This window comes from Corylus avellana, chromosome ca9 (assembly GCF_901000735.1).
Source record: "Corylus avellana chromosome ca9, CavTom2PMs-1.0".
Lineage (NCBI taxonomy): Eukaryota > Viridiplantae > Streptophyta > Magnoliopsida > Fagales > Betulaceae > Corylus > Corylus avellana.
In genome coordinates, this window is record NC_081549.1 from 10,957,833 (window position 1) to 10,978,265 (window position 20,433).

General features: G+C 35.0%; 1 protein-coding gene across 1 annotated transcript; it reads right to left on the reverse strand.

The window, feature by feature from the left end:
- Positions 1 to 634: 634 nt before the first annotated feature.
- On the reverse strand, positions 635 to 13,001 carry LOC132162288 ((+)-piperitol/(+)-sesamin synthase CYP81Q2-like). The gene is made up of 2 exons (XM_059572542.1): positions 12,906 to 13,001; positions 635 to 1,459 (listed from the first exon to the last, which is right to left on the reverse strand). The coding sequence occupies exons 1-2, from the start codon at positions 12,999 to 13,001 to the stop codon at positions 833 to 835; spliced, it is 723 nt and encodes a 240-aa protein (XP_059428525.1). The 3' UTR covers positions 635 to 832.
- Between the last annotated feature and the right edge of the window lie 7,432 nt (positions 13,002 to 20,433).

Here is a 20,433-nt window from a genome sequence, read left to right on the forward strand (position 1 = left end):
AATTGCACTTTTAACGTCCAAAAAAAGGCGACGCTCAAAGTCAACTTTTTTGTAGTGCTGTAAACAGAATGGCCACATTGCAAAACAAAAAAAATTTGTGGGAAACATTGTCAATTTTAAAAAATTGGAAGTAAAATAAAAAGATGAACAACTTCGGGTAGTGAACTATAATTTCCCCTTTTTTCTTCTCATATCTGGTTTGAGGAAAATGAAAGAAAATTGAGGGCAAACGTAATTGAATCTAATACACTTGCTAAGAAAATTCGAAATGCATGCATTTGTAAAATAAGCGAGGAGTAATATTTTTTGTCCAAAAGAAATTAATAAAATGACTCATTTTGCATGCATATAATTTCTAGAATTTCTTAACTTGAATTTACACCCATTTATTAACGTGATAAATATAAACAATATTTTGCTGAGTTGAATTTTGAATTTCTGATGGACTTAGATAAAAATAAAATAAAAGATAAAAAAAAAAATTTAACAAAAAAAAAGTAGAAAATTAAATAATTTTTTACCCAATACTCTCTTATAATTTCGTAAACAATTAAAGCTTCCTATTGTATCCAGTACAACTTATTAACCAGTACAAGCCAAAGAGATCCAAATGTAAATGAATACAACAATTCAATGTACATATGGCAGTGTCTTTATTAATTAATATGAAACTTACTAAGTAATGAACATACACCTAAATATTTTTCAACGCTATCCACTCAAAAACTATAGGACCTTTTTTTTTTTTTTTTTTTCTTTATTCTATTAAATAACATCTAAAACATTCTTTTTTCCTTTTTTTCTATTAAAAAAAAAAAAAAAAACTGTCAATTCAAACAGAATTTACACACTCAGAAAGGAGGTTATTCATAATGGGACGTGCCTTACACATGACCTCCAGTGCTACAGCTTTGGGCATGGTGACTCCATTGCCTTCAGTCATGTCTACTTCTTCCTCGCCAACCCTCTTCCACTCAAAACACTGAATCAATGACCCCAAAGCCAACCTCACTATCCGTTGGGCAAGTCCTGCCCCAGGACATGCCCTCCTCCCCAACCCAAATGGCATCAACTTGTGCAAATCAGCCTCGCCGCACTCAAATCTCTCAGGTTTACAATTGGTTGCGTCATCCCATACTTTGGGGTCTCTATGTATAGCCCATGTATTCACCAATAACATCGTGTTACGTGGAACATTGTATCCTCCCACTGTGCAATCATCGGAGGACATGTGGGGTAATAGCAGTGGGGCTGCCGGGTACAATCGAAGGGTCTCTGAGATTATACTTTGAAGGCAATGTAATTTAGACACATCTAGTTCTTCCAACAAATTCTTCTTCCCAACTTGACTGTCCAACTCAGCTCTGGCCTTCTTCAATACGTCAGGATGGTTAAGCAGATTGGACATGGCCCACTCTAATGTCACTGCTGATGTGTCTGTCCCGGCAAGTAGCAAGGCCTACTCAATATCAATTAATTAGTACGAGAGTTTGAAAGGAAAAAATGCATTGATTATTGGGGGTACGCAGAATTTAGCAAGATTTTATGACAACTGACAAGTTGTTAACTTGTAAAAGACTTCATAAGATGTTGAACTCATTCAATGTCACTGCGGACGCTCTAAAGTAGCTCGGCATGTAGGGGTGGCAAAATGGATACCTGACACGACCCGATTACGACCCGCGGGTACCCGTTACGCGATTAGCCTATACCCAGACACGACCTGTTTAGCTAAACGGGTAATCGGGTTTGACATGAAAATAGCCGGGTAACCCGACACGACCCGTTTTACCCGTTTAAAATAACCGGGTCTAATCGGGTAGACATGACCCGACACGACCCGATTACCCTAAACTATAAAATTAAAAAAATAAAATAAAAATTCAAAAAAATAAAAAATAAAATTGTAATAATAATACATTAATACTAATACATCAATATAGTCAATGCAAAAAAATTGAGTTCCAAGAGATTAAAGGCTTTAATAAAGGATAAAAAATAAAAAAAAAATATGGAAAGTGACCGTAATTGACAAATTGTACTCCAAAAGAAATTACTAAACTCATAATTTCACCTAAACTTAAAAGTTAAAAGTTAAAACAAGTAAGTTCATTTATTAAAATAGTCCACTTATTATTTAGTCCCACATGTAACAAAAGTGTTAAAAAATTAATTTTAAATTTTAAATAATGAAAATCACAGTTTCTTGTCAGCTTGATGAATTGAATTACTCCTTTGGAGTTTTCTTGTTGGCTTTCTCTTTTGTTGGTAATTATGTACTTAACTCCTTTGAAGTTTGATATATATGCATCTGTTTGTGCACAAATCATAAATGGCCTTAAGAGTACGAAAAATCTTAAAATCTTCTCACAGTAGTACTTAACTGGTTATTAGATCTGCTTGTGGATTGAGTGCCAATAAGTCAATAACAATATTTCCAAAAATTTCTTCAAACAAAAGGTGGAGAAAACAATTAAAGAAAAAGAAAAAAAGAGAGATAATTTTGGTAGAAGAGAAATTGAATCAAATAGAATCTCTGAATCTGCTTTACAAATAGAAAAGATAAATATGTGAGAATTAATAATCAAAGAGATCATATCAAAACCTAATTTGGCAGCTGCATCATCGAGTTCGATCGTTCGCACCACACGCCCAGTGCATCACACAACCTCAAGAAACTGATAAAATAAATCGAAAAATTCAAAATTAAAACTAGGTAAAAGGAAGAAACTAAAACAAAAATCTAACACAAAAACGACCGAGAGTCAAAGAGGAGGAGTTACTTTGCTTGGTGATGATGATGGTGGCGTCTAGACATGATATGGGACAAAAGATCCTCAACCCCACTTTGCTTTACAACCTTATTGAAGACAACAAGGTAGAAATTGTGTTGAGAAGTAATGGTAGTAGTAGTAATATTGGGGGTGCCATGTCTTGGGTAGGTAGAAAGATTTTTTTTTTTTTTTTTTATTTTGCAGTGGGAAAAAAAAAATTTAAATCTTTGTGCCGTGGCACCCCCAAAAAGTGTTGTGGCTCCGCCACTGATTCCATATGTGAGGGGCACGTGGCTTTTCTATATATATATATATATATATATATATATATACCAATTTTCATAAATAAATACTAGAAATAATTTATTAGAAATGTCACTTTATGACCCAGAGACAATTAGGATTTTTCACGAGCTAAAGTATGAATAAAAAGTTAAATTTAATTCTAAATGGGATTAGCCCTAATTTTTAAGCATAAAAATACATATATATTAACTTAATAAAAAGAAAATTTGAAAATACAAGTTTTGTATCATGGTAATTATAGATGTAAATTAAAATGGTTATGCAGAAAGAATAGTCTTTGTAAATTAAAGAATATACAGAAAATAAAAAATAAAAAATAAAGTGCATATGAGTACGTAAGAGACGGCTTGAATCAACGAGTCTACACTTGCGGAATTATCACGTCATTCACATGAGACAATTAACGCCTCACGTCAGTGAGTGCGTATGCTCTTTCCTCATCCAATACATGTCTAATGGGGATAGGATTCAAAATAATAATCTCTTTGTAAGGAGACTGGTAAAATAATAAGTGCGGAGAGAAGATGAAAAGTTTAGAAAGCCATAAAGAGGACCACATCTTATTCAATTAAAAATCTCTTTGGAACCTTCTATTTTTCTATCTATTTTTTCCACTAAAATCTCATTCAAAAATTGAATTCTTTTCCAGTTTTATAATTTTCTATTGCCTTGAATATGATTCAGGCACAACAAGCAATATGGTCTTTAGCCACCAAACAAATAGCGGCAACCAAAAAGTCGTTGCTATTGAGGGGTTATTAGTGGCGACTTTTTTAAGTCGTCACTAATGACCCATTATCGCCGTTAATAGTGGACACTTAAAACAAAAGAAAATATTATTTAGCAACAACAACAATAGCGGTAACTTTTAGTCGCCGCTATTAAGCATCATTAGCAGCGACTCAAAGGGGTCACCGCTATTAAACATCAATAGCAGCGACTCTTGTCGCCGTTAATAATACCCCAAACAGCGGCGACCCTAAAGTCGCCACTGATGAATGGTCAATAGTGGCGACCTCAGAGTCGCCGCTATTGACATGAGAAAAAATTTTAAAAAAAAAATTAGAAAACTCATTAGCGGCGACCTATGGTCGATAGCGGTGACTCTTAGGAGTCGCCACTGATGAGTGGTCAATAGCGGCGACTTTAGGGTCGCCACTATTGACATGAGAAAAAATTAAAAAAAAAATTAAAAAGCTCATTAGCGGTGACCATAAAGTCGCCCCTAATGAGTGTCAACAGCAGCGACTCGTGAGAGTTGCCGCTGATGAGTGGTCAATAGCGACGACCTTAAAGTCGCCACTATTGACCCTTGAAAAGAAAAACAAAAATTAAAAAATAAATAAATATTGGGGCGATGCTATTGACCCTACATATATAATAGAAAAAATTTATTTCCCAAAAATTCACCTCCATAATATGTCAATATTTCTTTTATATTAATTATTGCTGAAATTTTTCTATTTTTGTATTTTCTATTCTTATTTTATATAAAATAAATAAATATTTATTTTTTTCTTTTAAATAGAACAAATTTTCCTATTAAATTAAAACGCTTAGAAAAATTAATTTTTTTTTATATTATTATTGAAATTTTCTATTTCTTATTTTTATTTAAATGTTTGACTGATCGTGATAGGATCAAATGTTCGATCAAACATCCGATCGATCATAGTGAATTATTTCGATTGATCATGATAGGATCAAATGTTCGATCAAACATCCGATCAATCCTAATGAATTAGTTCGATTGAACATGATAGGATCAAACATCTAATCGATCCTAATGAATTAGTTTGATTGATCATGATAGATCAAACATCCGATCGATCCTGATGAATTAGTTCGATTGATCGAGATAGGATCAAATGATCAATCGAACATCCGATGGATCCTACTGAATTAATTCGATTGATCGTGATAGGATCAAATTATCAATCAAACATCCGATCGATCCTACTGAATTAATTTGATTGATCCTGATAGGATCAAATGATCGATCAAACATTCGATCGATCCTAATGAATTAGTTCGATTGAGATAGATCCTAATGAATTAGTTCGATTGATCGTGATAGGATCAAATGATCGATCAAACCTCCGATCAATCCTAATGAATTAGTTCGATTGATCGTGATACAATCAAATGTTCAATCGAACATCCGATCGATCCCAATGAATTAGTTCGATTGATCGTGATATGATTAAATGATTGATCAGACATCTGATCAATCATAATGAATTAGTTCGATTGATTATGATAAGATCAAATGTTCGATCAAACATCTGATCGATCCTAATGAATTAGTTCGATTGATCGTGATAGAATCAAATGTCCAATCGATCCTACTGAATTAATTCGATACGATCAAATGATCGATCGAACATTTGATCGCTCAAAATGAATTAGTTAAATTGATCGTGATATGATCAAATGATCGATCGAACATCCGATCGAATCCTCCGATCGATTCTAATGAATTAGTTCGATTGATCGTGATAGGATCAAACGATCGATCAAACATCTGATTGATCCTAATGAATTAGTTCGATTGATCGTGATAATTTTGTGGGTATGAGTAAAGTGCATATGAGTAACAGATGGCTTGAATTAGAGATGGCTTGAATCAACGCGCGAGTCTACAATTGTGGAATTATCACGTCATTCACATGAGACAATTAACTCCTCACGTCAGTGAGTGCGTATACTGTTTCCTCATCCAATACATGTCTATGTTTTACAATGGGGATAAGGATTCAAAATAATAATCTCTTTGTAAGGAGACTGGTAAAATAATAACTGCGGAGAGAAGATGAAAAGTTTAGAAAGTCATAAAGAGGACCACATCTTATTCAATTAAAAATCTCTTTGGAACCTTCTATTTTTCTATCTATTTTTTCCACTAAAATCTCATTCAAAAAGTGAATTCTTTTCCAGTTTTATAATCTTCTATTGCCTTGAATATGATTCAGGCACTACAAGCAATATTGTCTTTAGCGACCTTACAAATAGCGGCGACCAAAAAGTCGTCGCTAATAATGGGTCATTAGCGGCGACTTTTTTTAGTGTCGTCGCTAATAGTGGACGCTTAAAACAAAAGAAAATATTATTTAGCAGCAACAACAATAGCGGCGACTTTTTGTCACCGCTATTAAGCATCATTAGCCTCAAAGGGGTCACCACTATTAAACATCAATAGCGGCAACTCCTGTCGCCGCTAATAATACCCCAAATAGCGGCGACCCTAAAGTCACTGCTGATGAATGATCAATAGCGGCGACCTTAAAGTCGCCGCTATTGACATGAGAAAAAATTAAAAAAAAAATTAGAAAACTCATTAGCGGCGACCATAAAGTCGCCGCTACTAATGGCCAACAGCGGCGACTCTTAAGAGTCGCCGTTGATGAGTGGTCAATAGAAGCGACTTTAGCGGCGACCATAAAGTCACCGCTAATGAGAGTCAACAATGACTATTGACAAGAGAAAAAATTAAAAAAAAATTAAAAAGCTCATTAGCGGCGACCATAAAGTCACCGCTAATGAGTGTCAACAGCGGCGACTCTCATGAGAGTCGCCGCTGATGAGTGGTCAGTAACGGCGACCTTAAAGTCACCGCCATTGACCCTTTACAAAAAAGACAAAAATTAAAAAAATAAATAAATATTGGGACGATGCTATTGACTTTATATATATAATAGAAAAAAATTATTTCCCAAAAATTCACCTCCATAATATGTCATTATTTCTTTTATATTAATTATTGCTGAATTTTTTCTATTTTTCTATTTTCTATTCTTATTTTAAATAAAAAATAAATATTTATTTTTTTCTTTTAAATAGAACAAATTTTCCAATTAAATTAAAATGCTTAGAAATTTTTTTTTTTTTTTATATTATTATTGAAGTTTTCTATTTCTTATTCTTATTTAAATGTTTGATTGATCGTGATAGGATCAAATGTTCAATCAAACATTCGATCGATCCTAGTGAATTAGTTCGATTGATCGTCATAGGATCAAATGGTCGATCAAACATCCAAGCAATTCTAATGAATTAGTTCGATTGAACGTGATAGGATCAAATATCCGATCGATCCTAATGAATTAGTTTGATTGATCATGATAGATCAAACATCTGATCAATCCTTGTGAATTAGTTCGATTGATCGAGATAGGATCAAATGATCGATCGAACATCCAATGGATCCTACTGAATTAATTCGATTGATCGTGATAGGATCAAATTATTGATCAAACATCCGATCGATCATACTAAATTAATTTGATTGATCGTGATAAGATCAAACGATCGATCAAACATTCGATCGATCCAAATGAATCAGTTCAATTGAGATAGATCCTAATTAATTAGTTCGATTGATTGTGATAGGATCAAATAATCGATCAAATATCCGATCGATCCTAATGAATTAGTTCGATTGATCGTGATACGATCAAATGTTCGATCGAACATCCGATCGATCCTAATTAATTAGTTTGATTGATCATGATAGAATCAAATGTCCAATCGATCTAACTGAATTAATTCGATTGATCGTGATAGGATCAAATTATTGATCAAACATCCGATCGATCTTACTGAATTAATTCGATTGAACGTGATATGATCAAATGATCGATCGAACATCTGATCGCTCCTAATGAATTAGTTAAATTGATCGTGATAGGATCAAATAATCGATCAAACATCCGATTGAATCCTTCGATCAATCATAGTGAATTAGTTCGATTGATTATGATAGGATCAAACAATCGATCAAACATCTGATCGATCCTAATGAATTAGTTCGATTGATCATGATAGGATCAAATGTTCGGTCAAACATCTGATCGATCCTAATGAATTAGTTCGATTGATCGTGATAAGATCAAATGATCGGTCAAACATCTGATCAATCCTCCTATCGATGCTAGTGAATTGCTTCGATTGATCGTGATAGGATCAAATGATCGATTAAACATCCGATCGATCTTAGTAAATTAGTTTGATTGATCGTAATATGATCAAATGTTCGATTAATTTTTTTAAAATATTTTCAAAACTTGCACCAAAGTACTAGTGTGTTTGCTTCCAGAAAGTTGTTATAAAAAAGTTTTTTTTAAAGAAAAAAATTCATAAATTTGATCAAATTATATATATATATTTCCGGATCAGAAGATATTTCTGGATTGGAAGGCCAATTTATTGGGCCAAATTATATACAAGCCACCACCACTTCTCCTGAAAGTCTGGAGCTGAAGCAAGAAATGGACTATATAATCAAATATTAGGTGCTTAATTATTCTAAAAATATTGTAAGTATAATTTTTTTTTATTTTAAAAAAAAAAAATTATCCTAAATAGCTTGTCGTCGCTGATTATGCTCAATTTTTGCGCCAATAGGTGGCGCGGTGTGTGAAAAATTTTCGAACCAAAAATTTCAGCCACCCCAAGCCGTGTTTTTTTCCCCAAACTCTCCAAACACCCCCTCTCACTCACCTCCCTCATCACTCTCACTCTCTCTTTCTCTCTCTCCCTCACTCCGGCGCACTAAGCTCTCTCCGACAGCTCTCTCTCCGGCCCACCTTTTGAGTCTTTAAGACACACACTGAGAGACTGAGAGAGAGCTGCGAATCGATCGCTACAATCACAAATCAAATTACTTCCCCGCAGGTACATCTCCGTTTCTCTCTAAGCTTTCTTTCTTCAATGCGTTTAAGATCCTCCGTTTCGGTTCCTTTTCTCTGCATTTCGTTCCTATTTTCTAGGGTTTCCGATACTGCAATCCGACTTAATTTTCTTAATTTTCTGTATTATAAAGAAATAATATTAGACAAGAAGGTTCTCTAGGGCCCAAACTCAAACGGACCTGAATGTTGTTCTATTGTGTTTGATTCAATGGGGTTTTGAATGTTTAGAGAGATTGTTTTGTTCGGATTGTTTTTTGTTTTTGGGGTATGTGTGGGGGGAGGGGTTTGTATTGGATTGCTTCTCTTGTCCCTGAATGTTGTTCCATTGGGTTTTGCCCTTTTTTCTTTTTTTTTGGTTCAAATGGTTGAGATATATAATGAACAAGTTCGTGATCTTTTCAGGTGATGGTCCTCAAAAAAGATATCCTTTTTTTTTTTTTTTGTCTTTCATTTTTACTTTTCGATTTCATTCTTGATTGAAAGTTGAACTCCATCTGATCATTTAATTACGAGCAGTACTCGTCTTTTAGTGGAAAAGTTTTTGTTTGAGTTACACACTTGGGATTTGGAACACCACCCAACCGAATGGGTTAGCTGTCCCTGATGCAAGCATGCACCCTGTTGAATCAACCACAGATGTCTTGGAGTTGATGAATATTGGTTTGATGAATAGGGCAGTCGGTGCCACAGCCCTGACTGAAAGAAGTAGCAGATCCCGTAGGTTGTATTCTCAGTATTAACTTCTTCTGTCAACCACTTTACATGTTAGATTTTTCTTTTTCTTTTTTTATAATTTATTTGTGTGGGGGGAGGGGTTTGTATTGGATTGCTTCTCTTGTCCCTGAATGTTGTTCCATTGGGTTTTGCCCCCTTTTTTTTTTTTGGGGGGGGGGGGGGTGCTTGTTGCTTGTGTTGTCCCCGAATGTTGTTTACAGAATTGTGTTAGTTTGGGTTATTGATTGTTTCTGGATAAGGGCATTGGGGTTTTTTTTATTGGATTGTTTCTGTTGTCCCTTCGTAGGTTTTACCTAAATGGGTGCTTAATTTTTGAAAATGGCTGCAATTGTGTGAGCTTAAATGGGGTCTTTGATGGTTTAATGGCTTAATTGTGTATGCTTAGTTGGGATGCTTTGCATCATATCTGTATTGATATTGTATTGAAGCGAACTGTGCAGATTTGTCAACTTCCACTGCTGATTCCTGTGCATGATGATATAGTGTGTTAAACCAGGTGTGTAAAAAAACTAGGTGTAATGGTGTAAAGTAAACTAAAGTTATAATTGATGTTCCTAATTTTGTTCGCAAAAAAAGTAAATTGCAAATTATTTCCGTGTTTATGTTTAGTATCCGTCTGTATTAATATGCTTTGAATGATACCTTTTCTGTTTAATGATTGAAGTACTCATTTTTTGATGATTTGGAGGGAGTATTGTCAATACTCTCTAATTTGTACTACTATACTCTTCCATCTGTTTTGTTAATGCCAATTTTCTATCAAATTCGATGTATTTCGTCATAAATGGATGCTAATCTTTGTTTCAATCTCTATCAAATTTTTAAGAAGAAAAAATCATATCTCATCTGTGATTAAGGTTTATTTCATAATTTCATGAATATACTAAACTATGATAGTATTCATAGAAGGTTTTATTGAACAATGAGTTCAGAAAAAATCATATCTCATCTGTGATTAAGGTTTATTTCATAATTTCATGAATATACTAAACTATGATAGTATTCATAGAAGGTTTTATTGAACAATGAGTACAAGAAATCTGAACCTCTTACCAAACAAAGAAAGAGGAAGAAAAAAAAAAAAAGAGAAAAGAAAAGGAAAGTAGAACACCAAGTGTGTCTTGTTAGCAACAATAAGAATTCTAATTACATTCTTTAAAAGTGAATAAGAAGACATTAACCTTGACTTCATTCACCATTTGTTGAGATCAAATTCAAAGGTAAAATCCTTTTATCCAACTTCCCGGCCAATGTAAATTAGGGTAAATCATTTTTTTTTTAAGTAATCGAAATATCATTAAATGTCCATTGGTTATAACTTTGGGCGAACTTGAGGTTGAAAACATTCTTTCTTTCCACAAAATTATTCCTAATATTCTTCAAACAAGGATGAAAACAAATCTAAAATCACTTGTTCTTGCTTTCCAGAAGTCTAGGTCTCATGAAAACAAAAATTCTTGTTCTTGCTTCCCTCAATCTAAAATCTCAGACTTACTTAGCGATGGCCATAAGCTTATAGAAAGTGTTGACCCAAATAGCTTGTGTTTGACATGATCAAAATAGGAGAATCTCTAAAGTGGCAGAGCTCTCTTCCCTTCAATGGAAGCACTTGCGTTTCATGACTGTGTTTTTGGACATGACATTTCTGTAGTATAGATGTTGGTAAATAGTTCTAAGTTGAATAGTTCGATATTGGTTGTAAACAAGTTGAATAGTTCGATATTGGTCGTAAACAGTTTCATGACTCACCCCATCAATAGTGGCGACATTTTGGTCTCCGCTATTTAAAAACATCAGTAGCGGCGACATACGGCTCATTTCAACCTTTTTTGCGGCAAGGAAAAAAAGGTCATTAGCGGCGACTTTGATGGGTCATTAGTGGTGACCCCGAAGGTCGCCGCTATTGAGCATCAGTGTCGGATTAATACCGGCAACTAAGTAGCGGTGACATTTTGCTCATTAGCAGCGACTTTGGGTCATCGCTAATGAGCAAATTTCTCGTAGTGAGGTCCTTGAATCAGACATTTTATATTTATTACGGTTGCTTTAGCATAATTTGCATAAATAAGTTTTTCAATTTAAAATTGATAAAATTAATCCTACGACAATTTTGCAATAAAAATTAAGTCAATTAAGCATATTATCAATTGAAATGAGATGTATAAAAAAATAGCATATATAAACTTGATTAATAATTTTGCATCCAAAAAAGTGTGAAAAATTATTTTTTAGTAAAAAAAAAAAAAATGTAATATAAAATTTAAATAAATATTAATGAATTAATATTTAAATATGAGAAAAAGCAACTTAAATTTATTGCCTTAATCCTCAAAATATATTGAGGCAGCCTTGCATCGGAGTATTACCTTGGCGGAACCTCCAACAAATCGTTCTTATTTATTTTTGGGTTAAATGCAATTTTAGTACCTGTGGTTAGGGTCAAAATCAAACAGGCTCATCGGTTTCCAAAAGTTCACAAGTGGTACTTGTCATTAACTAAAAAACCCACTTGATACTTTTGTCAAGCTTCCGTCTTTTTTTTTTTTTTTTTTAATGGAAATCCACGTCACCTTACTTAAAATCATGACATGTGTCATTTGTACCACATATTATTACCAAATCAGAATATCATATGAATGGGCGTGTATCACATGTGGTACCTATGTTTTTTTGTGACACATGAGATAAAAAAATGGAAAAATTACAGTTTACCCCCCCAAAGTTAACAGCGTTTTTTAATTCGAACACCGAAGTTTCAATTTTTGCAATTCACCACCCCCCCCTCCCCCAAAGTTCCAAAATTTTGCAATTTGACCAATTGTATTCAAAACTTCCCATATTGCCCATAATTTTTATTTTTTATAAAAAAATTTTAAAAAAATTCGGGACAATCTGGCCATTTTTGCAACCCCAATTTTTTTTTTTTTTTTTTCATAAAATTTTTTTAAAAAAAAACTTAGAAGCAATATGAGAATTTTGGGATAATATTGGTTGAATTGAAAAATATTGGAACTTTGTGGGGGTGTATTGCAAAAATTGAAACTTTGGTGTTTGAATTGAAAAACGCTGTTAACTTTGGGAGGGTAAACTGTAATTTTCCTTAAAAAAATAATTAACAAAACTAAATTTTACACAAACTGAAACAAAAAACAAGATTAAACCACCCAAATTGATTGAACCCTAATTTTCATGTTCTTCCCAAATCACACAAACAAACTTTCCCCGCTTATCTAAACATCATCATTCACCTTCAATGGCGCAAATACACTGAAAAAGAAGAGAAAATGGATGTCCATTGCTTTCACTGCTTATCTAAACATCATCATTCACCTTCAATGGCCCAAACACAATGAAAAAGAAGAGAAAATAGAATCGGAAAGGCCCATCGCAACACAAGCACCAACAAGCTCTTCATCTGCTTCACCTTCCGCCTCTTCTCCAAATCCATCCTCAGCCTAGGCCGCACCAGCAGAGAACCATCCCAACTCTCTCTCATTGCAAGAGGGCTGAGGGTGGCTTGCCGGCCACCCCAGAGGGGCTGGGGGTGGCGGCCCCGCCACCCTCAGCCTTCTTGCAATTTCTTAAAAAAAAAGACAAAAAAAACAAAAATGGAAAAGCCTAAATAGTCTGTTGTTTTGGTGCCTATTTGAAATTGTGCAATAATCCTAGGTAGCCTATTCTTATTGGTGGGCACAAAAGAGCTAGTTTACACCATCTCCTTATAAAAGTTATCCTCCTTTCGGTTTGTGGAGTTTTGATGCGTGTTCATAACCGAAACACACAGAAAATCAAAAGATTAGCATTAGTGAGGGAAGGAAGGGAAGTCAAAGGGAAGTTCTTATGGTTTTTGTTTTCCTAAATTGTGCTGGGGTCATTAATTTGGCTTGAATTTGAGAATGAGAATCTGGAAATGAGGGATTCAGATGCTCCTCTCTCTCTCTTCTTCTTTTTCTTTGTTTTCCCCTTATATTCGTTCTTCGTTGTCAATGAGTCTAAAACTACGAGTAGAGAATTAAGAATTTGCTAAAGCTTTTAACATCATGTAGTTTTGCTTCGTTTGCTCTATTTAGAAAGACTACAATTAGTTGTTCTTTTCCGACCACTGATGGTTGTGTCGGCTATCTTTTGGGGTGTTGTTCCGTTTACGGAATTTTGCCGTTTATTACAGCCTATTTTGGCTGTTTCGGTTTGCTTGATGAGCCGAGTCATTTATTTGACTCATTACTAACTGTTACTAAGATTTCTCTGTCGATTTCGTCTTTAGTTTGTTTTTGGTCTAATGTTGGGGAGCCCACCCCTTTTTTGTTTTTAGGATCGTCCCCTCTTTCTTTCTTTTGGATCAAAAGTGGGGACTGTGGCAAGGATCCTTTTATGTAACCCTTCCTTCTTCAATTAAAAAAAAGAAAAAAGAAAGACTACAATTACTCTTCTTAAATTATTATCTAATTTGTAATATTCTTCCCAAATTTTAAAAAAGTTACAAAGTGGGTTCTTCCATTTTCCTAGTTAAAAGTATTAAAGTTAATTTTATTAAATATAAGTGTCTACATCTCTATTTATATTGTCTGAACTTTTACATTTCCTGATGTCTTCTGGATTTCAATGCCAATATTCTTTTAATATGTTTGATATAGTAGTACTGGTTGAGTTGTCTCTAGACCTTAATAAATATTTTGTGAACAAAATTTGGCAATAAGTTGAAGCAAAATTATTTTTCGTCATAGATTTAATTTGTAACTTGATTTGGTCAATGCTATTAATTTTCAATGGGTTACCTCTCACTACAAAGCCTAACATACATAGAGATGATATTCCTCCCAACATTGTTAGTGGAGTGTACGTTGAACGTTTGAATATCTTCGATCTACAACTCTTAGTTAGAGGTTCTTTTTTTTTTCTTTTTTCTTTTTTTTTTTGAAAAAAAAAAAAAAAAACATTATATCTTCTTATTTTGTAATGTTATGCTAAGAGTTATATATATAAAAAATAAAAAAAAATAAATTAAATATGCGTCTTGGTATAAATTTATATATTAACTTTATATTATAAATATTTTTTTACATATGCTATACGTATTGAATTTTTAATGTGATCGGAACAACACCTATCATAGGGAATTAAGCATATGCCTTCGCAATTAGTGTGTGGCAAATGCTTTTAATTATTTAATACTGTAAATGGAAAATCAATAATGCTTTACAGCATTTCTTTTTTTTTTTAATTTTATTTTATTTTGGTCGAACTCTTTCTAGTTGGAGAAACAACTAGAAAGAGCAATCATGTTTGTTTTGGTTTTATTTTGAGATATAATATGCTCACATATCTTTATTTCCTTTTCAGAACAATTTCTAGCATCATCCACCAGGATACTACTCGATAGCATCATAAAGAATCCAACCAATCTCCTTGAGCATTCCAAAGGCTATCAACTTTCGCTAAAGCAACAGCTACATCACTTGGTGAGGATGAATGAGATTTTATCTCAAGAGATATTTTATAGAATTTTTAGTTTATCATAACGTAAAACATATTTTCTTTTCTAAGGTTATCGAGCCAAGTGTATTTAGTCAGAGTTAGAATTGTTTTTAACTTTTGTATAGTTAAGTTTATTATCTTCTTGTAACTTTGTAATTATCATATAACTTGTATTCTTTATATATTGAAATGAATACATTGACTGAAATGATTCCACCAATTTCAAATATATTTTATTTTCTTTCGCATATTCATCCTGAAAAATGTTTTTTTTTTTTTACTTGTTAAGGCGTTGATGGTGAACCATCGGCGTCCACTTTTGTGTTGACGTTGATGTTCCAACATCAATGTACACTTTTGTGTGCAAGTTATAATTGAGATCTTTAGAGTTTATCGAAAGTATTATTAGAGTCCACATTTGTGGACGCTGTTGGGTCATTATCAACATCGACTTTGGGAGTCGACATGAGCTTCATTTAACAATTAGCATCGACGTTACTAAAGAAATGTGATAATTTGGTAATTCTAGTGTTTGGGTTGTATTGCCTTACCATCAATTGTGGTTAAGGCTTTGTATATATAGATAGAACTGTTACAAGAGATAACATAGATATTACAAATATAAGTTCAAATTACAAATGCTTTATCTTAATTAATTCTATCCTTTTCTTCACTTGAATGGTTGTTTGAATTCTTGATAACGTGGAGAGAGTTATCAGTTGATAACTCTCTAACACACCCCCGCAAGCTCAACGGTAGAGGATCGACGGTGAGCTTGTCACGTAGAAAGGCAAACCGTGAAGATGAGAGGGGTTTGGTGAATATATCTGCAACTTGATCTTTACTTGAAATAAAGCAAATGTCAAGTGTCTTGTGGCGTACCATGTCACGAACAAAATAGAAATCAATTTCAACATGTTTTGTCCTAGCATGATAAACAGGATTAGAAGACAAATAAGAGGCCCCAATGTTGTCACACCAAATAATGGGAGGTTTGGAGGGTTGCAATCCAAGTTGAGTGAGCATTGATTTAATCCAGATAATTTCAACTGCTGCATTTGCAAGTGCTTTGTATTCAGCTTCTATACTAGAACGAGCTACAGTAGATTGTTTGCGACAACTCCAAGAAATTAAATTATTACCCAAAAAAATACAATAACCACTAGTGGAGCGACGATCATCCCTGTCACCTGCCCAATCAGCATCAAAAATGCTTGAAGATGAAGGTTTGAAGATTTATGAATATGTAACCCATAGTGAAGTGTCTGTTTGAGATACCGAAGTAAGCGTTTAACTCCCTGCCAATGTGAGAGACGTGGCTGATGCATAAATTGAGATAACTTATTTACTGAGAATGAGATATCGGGTCTTGTAATACATAAATACTGCAAGGCACACAAAGTGCTACGAAATAATGTTGGATCTGAAAATAATTCACCCTCATATGCTGATAACTGAGTTGAGGAGGCCATAGGAGTGCCCACTGGCTAGGCATCAAGGATATTAGCACGTTTAAGAATATCAATAATGTAACGTTGCTGAGAGAGAAACACACCCGTGGAGCATTTTAGTACTTGAATACCGAGAAAAAAATTAAGAGGGTCGAGATCTTTCACAGCAAACTCGGCATTTAACTCATTTATCAATTTGGGTATCTTTGATGGTCTTGAACATGTTATGAGAATGTCATCAACATATATCAAAATATACATAGTAAATGCAGCAGTTTTGAGAATAAATAATGACATATCTGATAAGGAACCATGGAAACCATGAGTGATAAGTTTCGTGCTTAGCCTTGAAAACCAAGCTCTTGGGGCTTGTTTCAATCTGTATAAGGCCTTTTGGAGCTTGCAGACATGATTTGGATGTTGAGGATGTGCAAAACCAGGAGGCTGTGACATGAAAACCTCCTCAGAGAAGTGGCCATGAAGGATTGCATTATGGATATCAATCTGATGTACATGCCAATTAGCAGATATAGCAATAGATAGAACTAAGCGTATCGTAGTAGGCTTGATAACAGGGCTATAAATCTCTCCAAAATCAATGCCAGCCTGTTGGTGAAACCCCTTTGCAACTAACCGAGCTTTGTATCTTTCAATGGAACCATCTGCTTTCCTTTTTAACCGAAAGACCCATTTACAACCTATAACATTCTGAGCTGAAGTAGAAGGTACCAAACGCCATGTCTGCTTTTTGAGCAAAGCATCAAACTCAAGATTCATAGCTTTTCTCCAGTTTTCATTCTTGACAGCCATGGTGTAGCATGTGGGTTCTGAAATTTCCGAAAGCACAGTGGCAAGAAGGGCGTGGGATATTGGGTATTTGACTATACCATCATTTGAAATTTTGGGGGTGGATATATTATTTTTGGATCTAGTTATCATGGGGTGATGAGATGTTATTGGGGGGTCCACATGGGTTGCTGCAGGTTGGGTTTCTTGGTGGTCTACGGATTCAAAAGAGGATGGGGCTTCTAGGTGGGCAGATGTATGGTTTGTAGATATTGGAGATAAAGTAGGAGAGAAGGTGGGGTTAGGTGTGGGTGCAGGACTTTCAAATGTGTGGTTTGGTGATAAAGTAGTTGAAGATAAAGTAGGAGAAGATAAAGGAGTACTTACTTGTGATGTGGATGGTGCCAACGGTGAAGCTTCAGAAAGAGACTTAGCAATCATGACAGGAGGACCCGTGATTGTATCAGATGCAGGATGTGTAGGGTGAGAGGAAGACTGAGACACTACAGCAGAAGGAAAGTGACGTTCATTGAAAATAATGTCTCTTGAAATATATATGCGAGATGAAGAGACATGAAGGCATTTGTATCCTTTATAAGAAGGACTGTAACCAAGAAATATACACTCCTTAGAATGTGGCATGAGTTTATTTGAATTGTATGGACGAAGATTTGGCCAACAAGCGCACCCAAATACACGTAAAGAGGAATAGTCAGGGAGAGACTGAAAAAGAACTTCAAATGGAGTTTTGTTTTTAAGTACTTTTGTAGGCAAGCGATTGATTAAATAAGCAGTAGTGATAAAAGCATCATCCCAAAATAAATTGGGAAGATGAGCATGAGAAAGAAGTGCAAGTCCTGTTTCGACAATATGGCGATGCTTATGTTCAATAGCACCGTTTTGTTGATGAGTATGGGGGCATGAAAGACGGTGATTGATGCCTTGTTTAGTTAAATATTTATTTAGAGAGCAATACTCCCCACCCCAATCAGATTGCACAATTTTAATTTTGGACTCAAAATAACGCTCAACATAGATCTGAAATTTTTTAAAAACTTGAAGTACATCACTTTTACAAGAGATGGGATAAACCCATGTATAGCGACTAAAGGCATCAAGAAAAGATACATAATACCTAAAACCATTTCTAGAATACACCGAAACAGGTCCCCAAACATTAGAAAATATCAAATGAAGAGGAGCTATTACACGTGTTGTAGAAGTTGTAAAAGGCAATTGGGTACTCTTGGATCCTAAGCACGCTAAGCATGGAGAATAACTTTTATTTGTGGTGATAAGGAGCTGAAATGAACTAAGGACTTGACAAACAACCATCAAGGCAGGATGACCAAGCTAAGAATGCCATGCAGACACAGACGCACGTTCACCAATATGTGCAGAGGGAGCGTGGGAATTATTGGAAGCAGAAAAAAAGAAAAAGAAAAAAAGAATATAAACCATGATTACTCGGGCCTCGATGTAGAAGCTTCCCCGTAGCACGGTCCTTCAAAAGAAAGTAAGAGGGATGGAATTCAAAAAATGTGTTAGTGTCTTGTGTAAATTTTTGAATAGAAATCAAATTTTTGCATATATTAGGCACATGAAGGACGTTAAACAATTTAAAAGCAAGGGAAGGAGTATGAAGTTGTGAGGTGCCAATGTGCTTAACGGAAAGCCCAGACCCATTACCAATTTTAATTTCACCCGTGCCTGTGTAGTTGTTGGCATGGACGTTGAGATTGGCAAGCTCAAACGTTAGGTAATGTGTGGCTCCAGAATCCGGATACCATGTGGAATCAGATTGAGTCTGAGAAGCCGCATGATAGGCTTGCATCGTAGGGGAAGACTCTTGTGGGCTGGAGTGCTCAAAACGTTGATAACAGGTGGTTGCGAGGTGCCCAATACAGTTGCAAATCTGACAGATTGGGCGAGGGGCTTGATGGAAAGAAGAGGCGCCACAGCCACGCCCACGACCACGATAGTTGGGGCTGTGCGAGAAAGAGCCACCATTGTTGGTGATCTGGTTGCCATTGCCGTTGGAGTAAGAACCACGACTGGAGTAGGAGTGACGTCCACCACGTCCCCCACGGATAGAAGAGCCTCTGGATGCAAAGTGAACACTTGAAATAGAGAGATTAGTAGAGGCATTATTATGCTCAAGGCGAGCTTCATGAGCAAGGAGTTGACTGTAAAGGTCATCAATGGAGATTGGATCCACTTGGGTTGTAACTGAGGTGACAAATGAGTCATATTCACTGTTGAGTCCTCCAAGGAGAAAGGACTGAATATCATCTTTATCCAATGGCTTATCAATCGTAGCCAAGGTATCAACCAACTTGGTGAATTTCTGAAAGTATTCCGAAATTGACATGCTTCCCTTCTTGAGAGTGGTAAGCTGAAGGCGAAGTTGCATTGAGCGAGCACGGGCTTTGGAAACAAACATAGTTTCCAACGTGAGCCATAAGTCCGGTGCAGTGACACATTTAACAACATGAACTACAACGTCGACGGTGAGAGATGAGATCAAAATGCTAAGCACCAGCTGATCACGCATGTGCCATTTAAGCCAATCTGGATTTGTGGACACAATGTCAACGTCATCTATTTTGGACTTAAGGGTTAGAGGAGGGCTTTTAATGGAACCATCAATATGGCCTTGAAGATCTTGGCTTTTGATGATGGGTAGGATCGCAAGTTTCCAGACTAGATAGTTGGTATCAATGAGTTTGTGAGGAAAAGAAGAGGGAACAATGTAGGTTATGGGATTTGCGGAAGAGGATGAGGCAACCATAGACAAAAAAAAAAAAAAAAAAAAAACTTAAAAACGACGTTAGTCTAAGAAAGCTCTGATACCATGTGATAATTTGGTAACTCTAGTGTTTGGGTTGCACTATCTTACCATCAATTGTGGTTAAGACTTTGTATATATAAATAGAAATGTTACAAAAGATAACATAGAGATTACAAATATAAATTCAAATTACAAATGGTTTATCTCAATTAATTATATCATTATCTTCAGTTGAATGGTTGTTTGAATTCTTGATAACATGGAGAGAGTTATCAGTTGATAACTCTCTAACAATAAACGACATGTCGCTGCTATTGATCAATGATGAGTGTCAAATATTGCATATTTGAGCCATCTAATTTGTATTTGTTAATCTTTTAGTCGTATTGTAATCTAATATTTTGGGTCAATTTTGTGATTTTAGT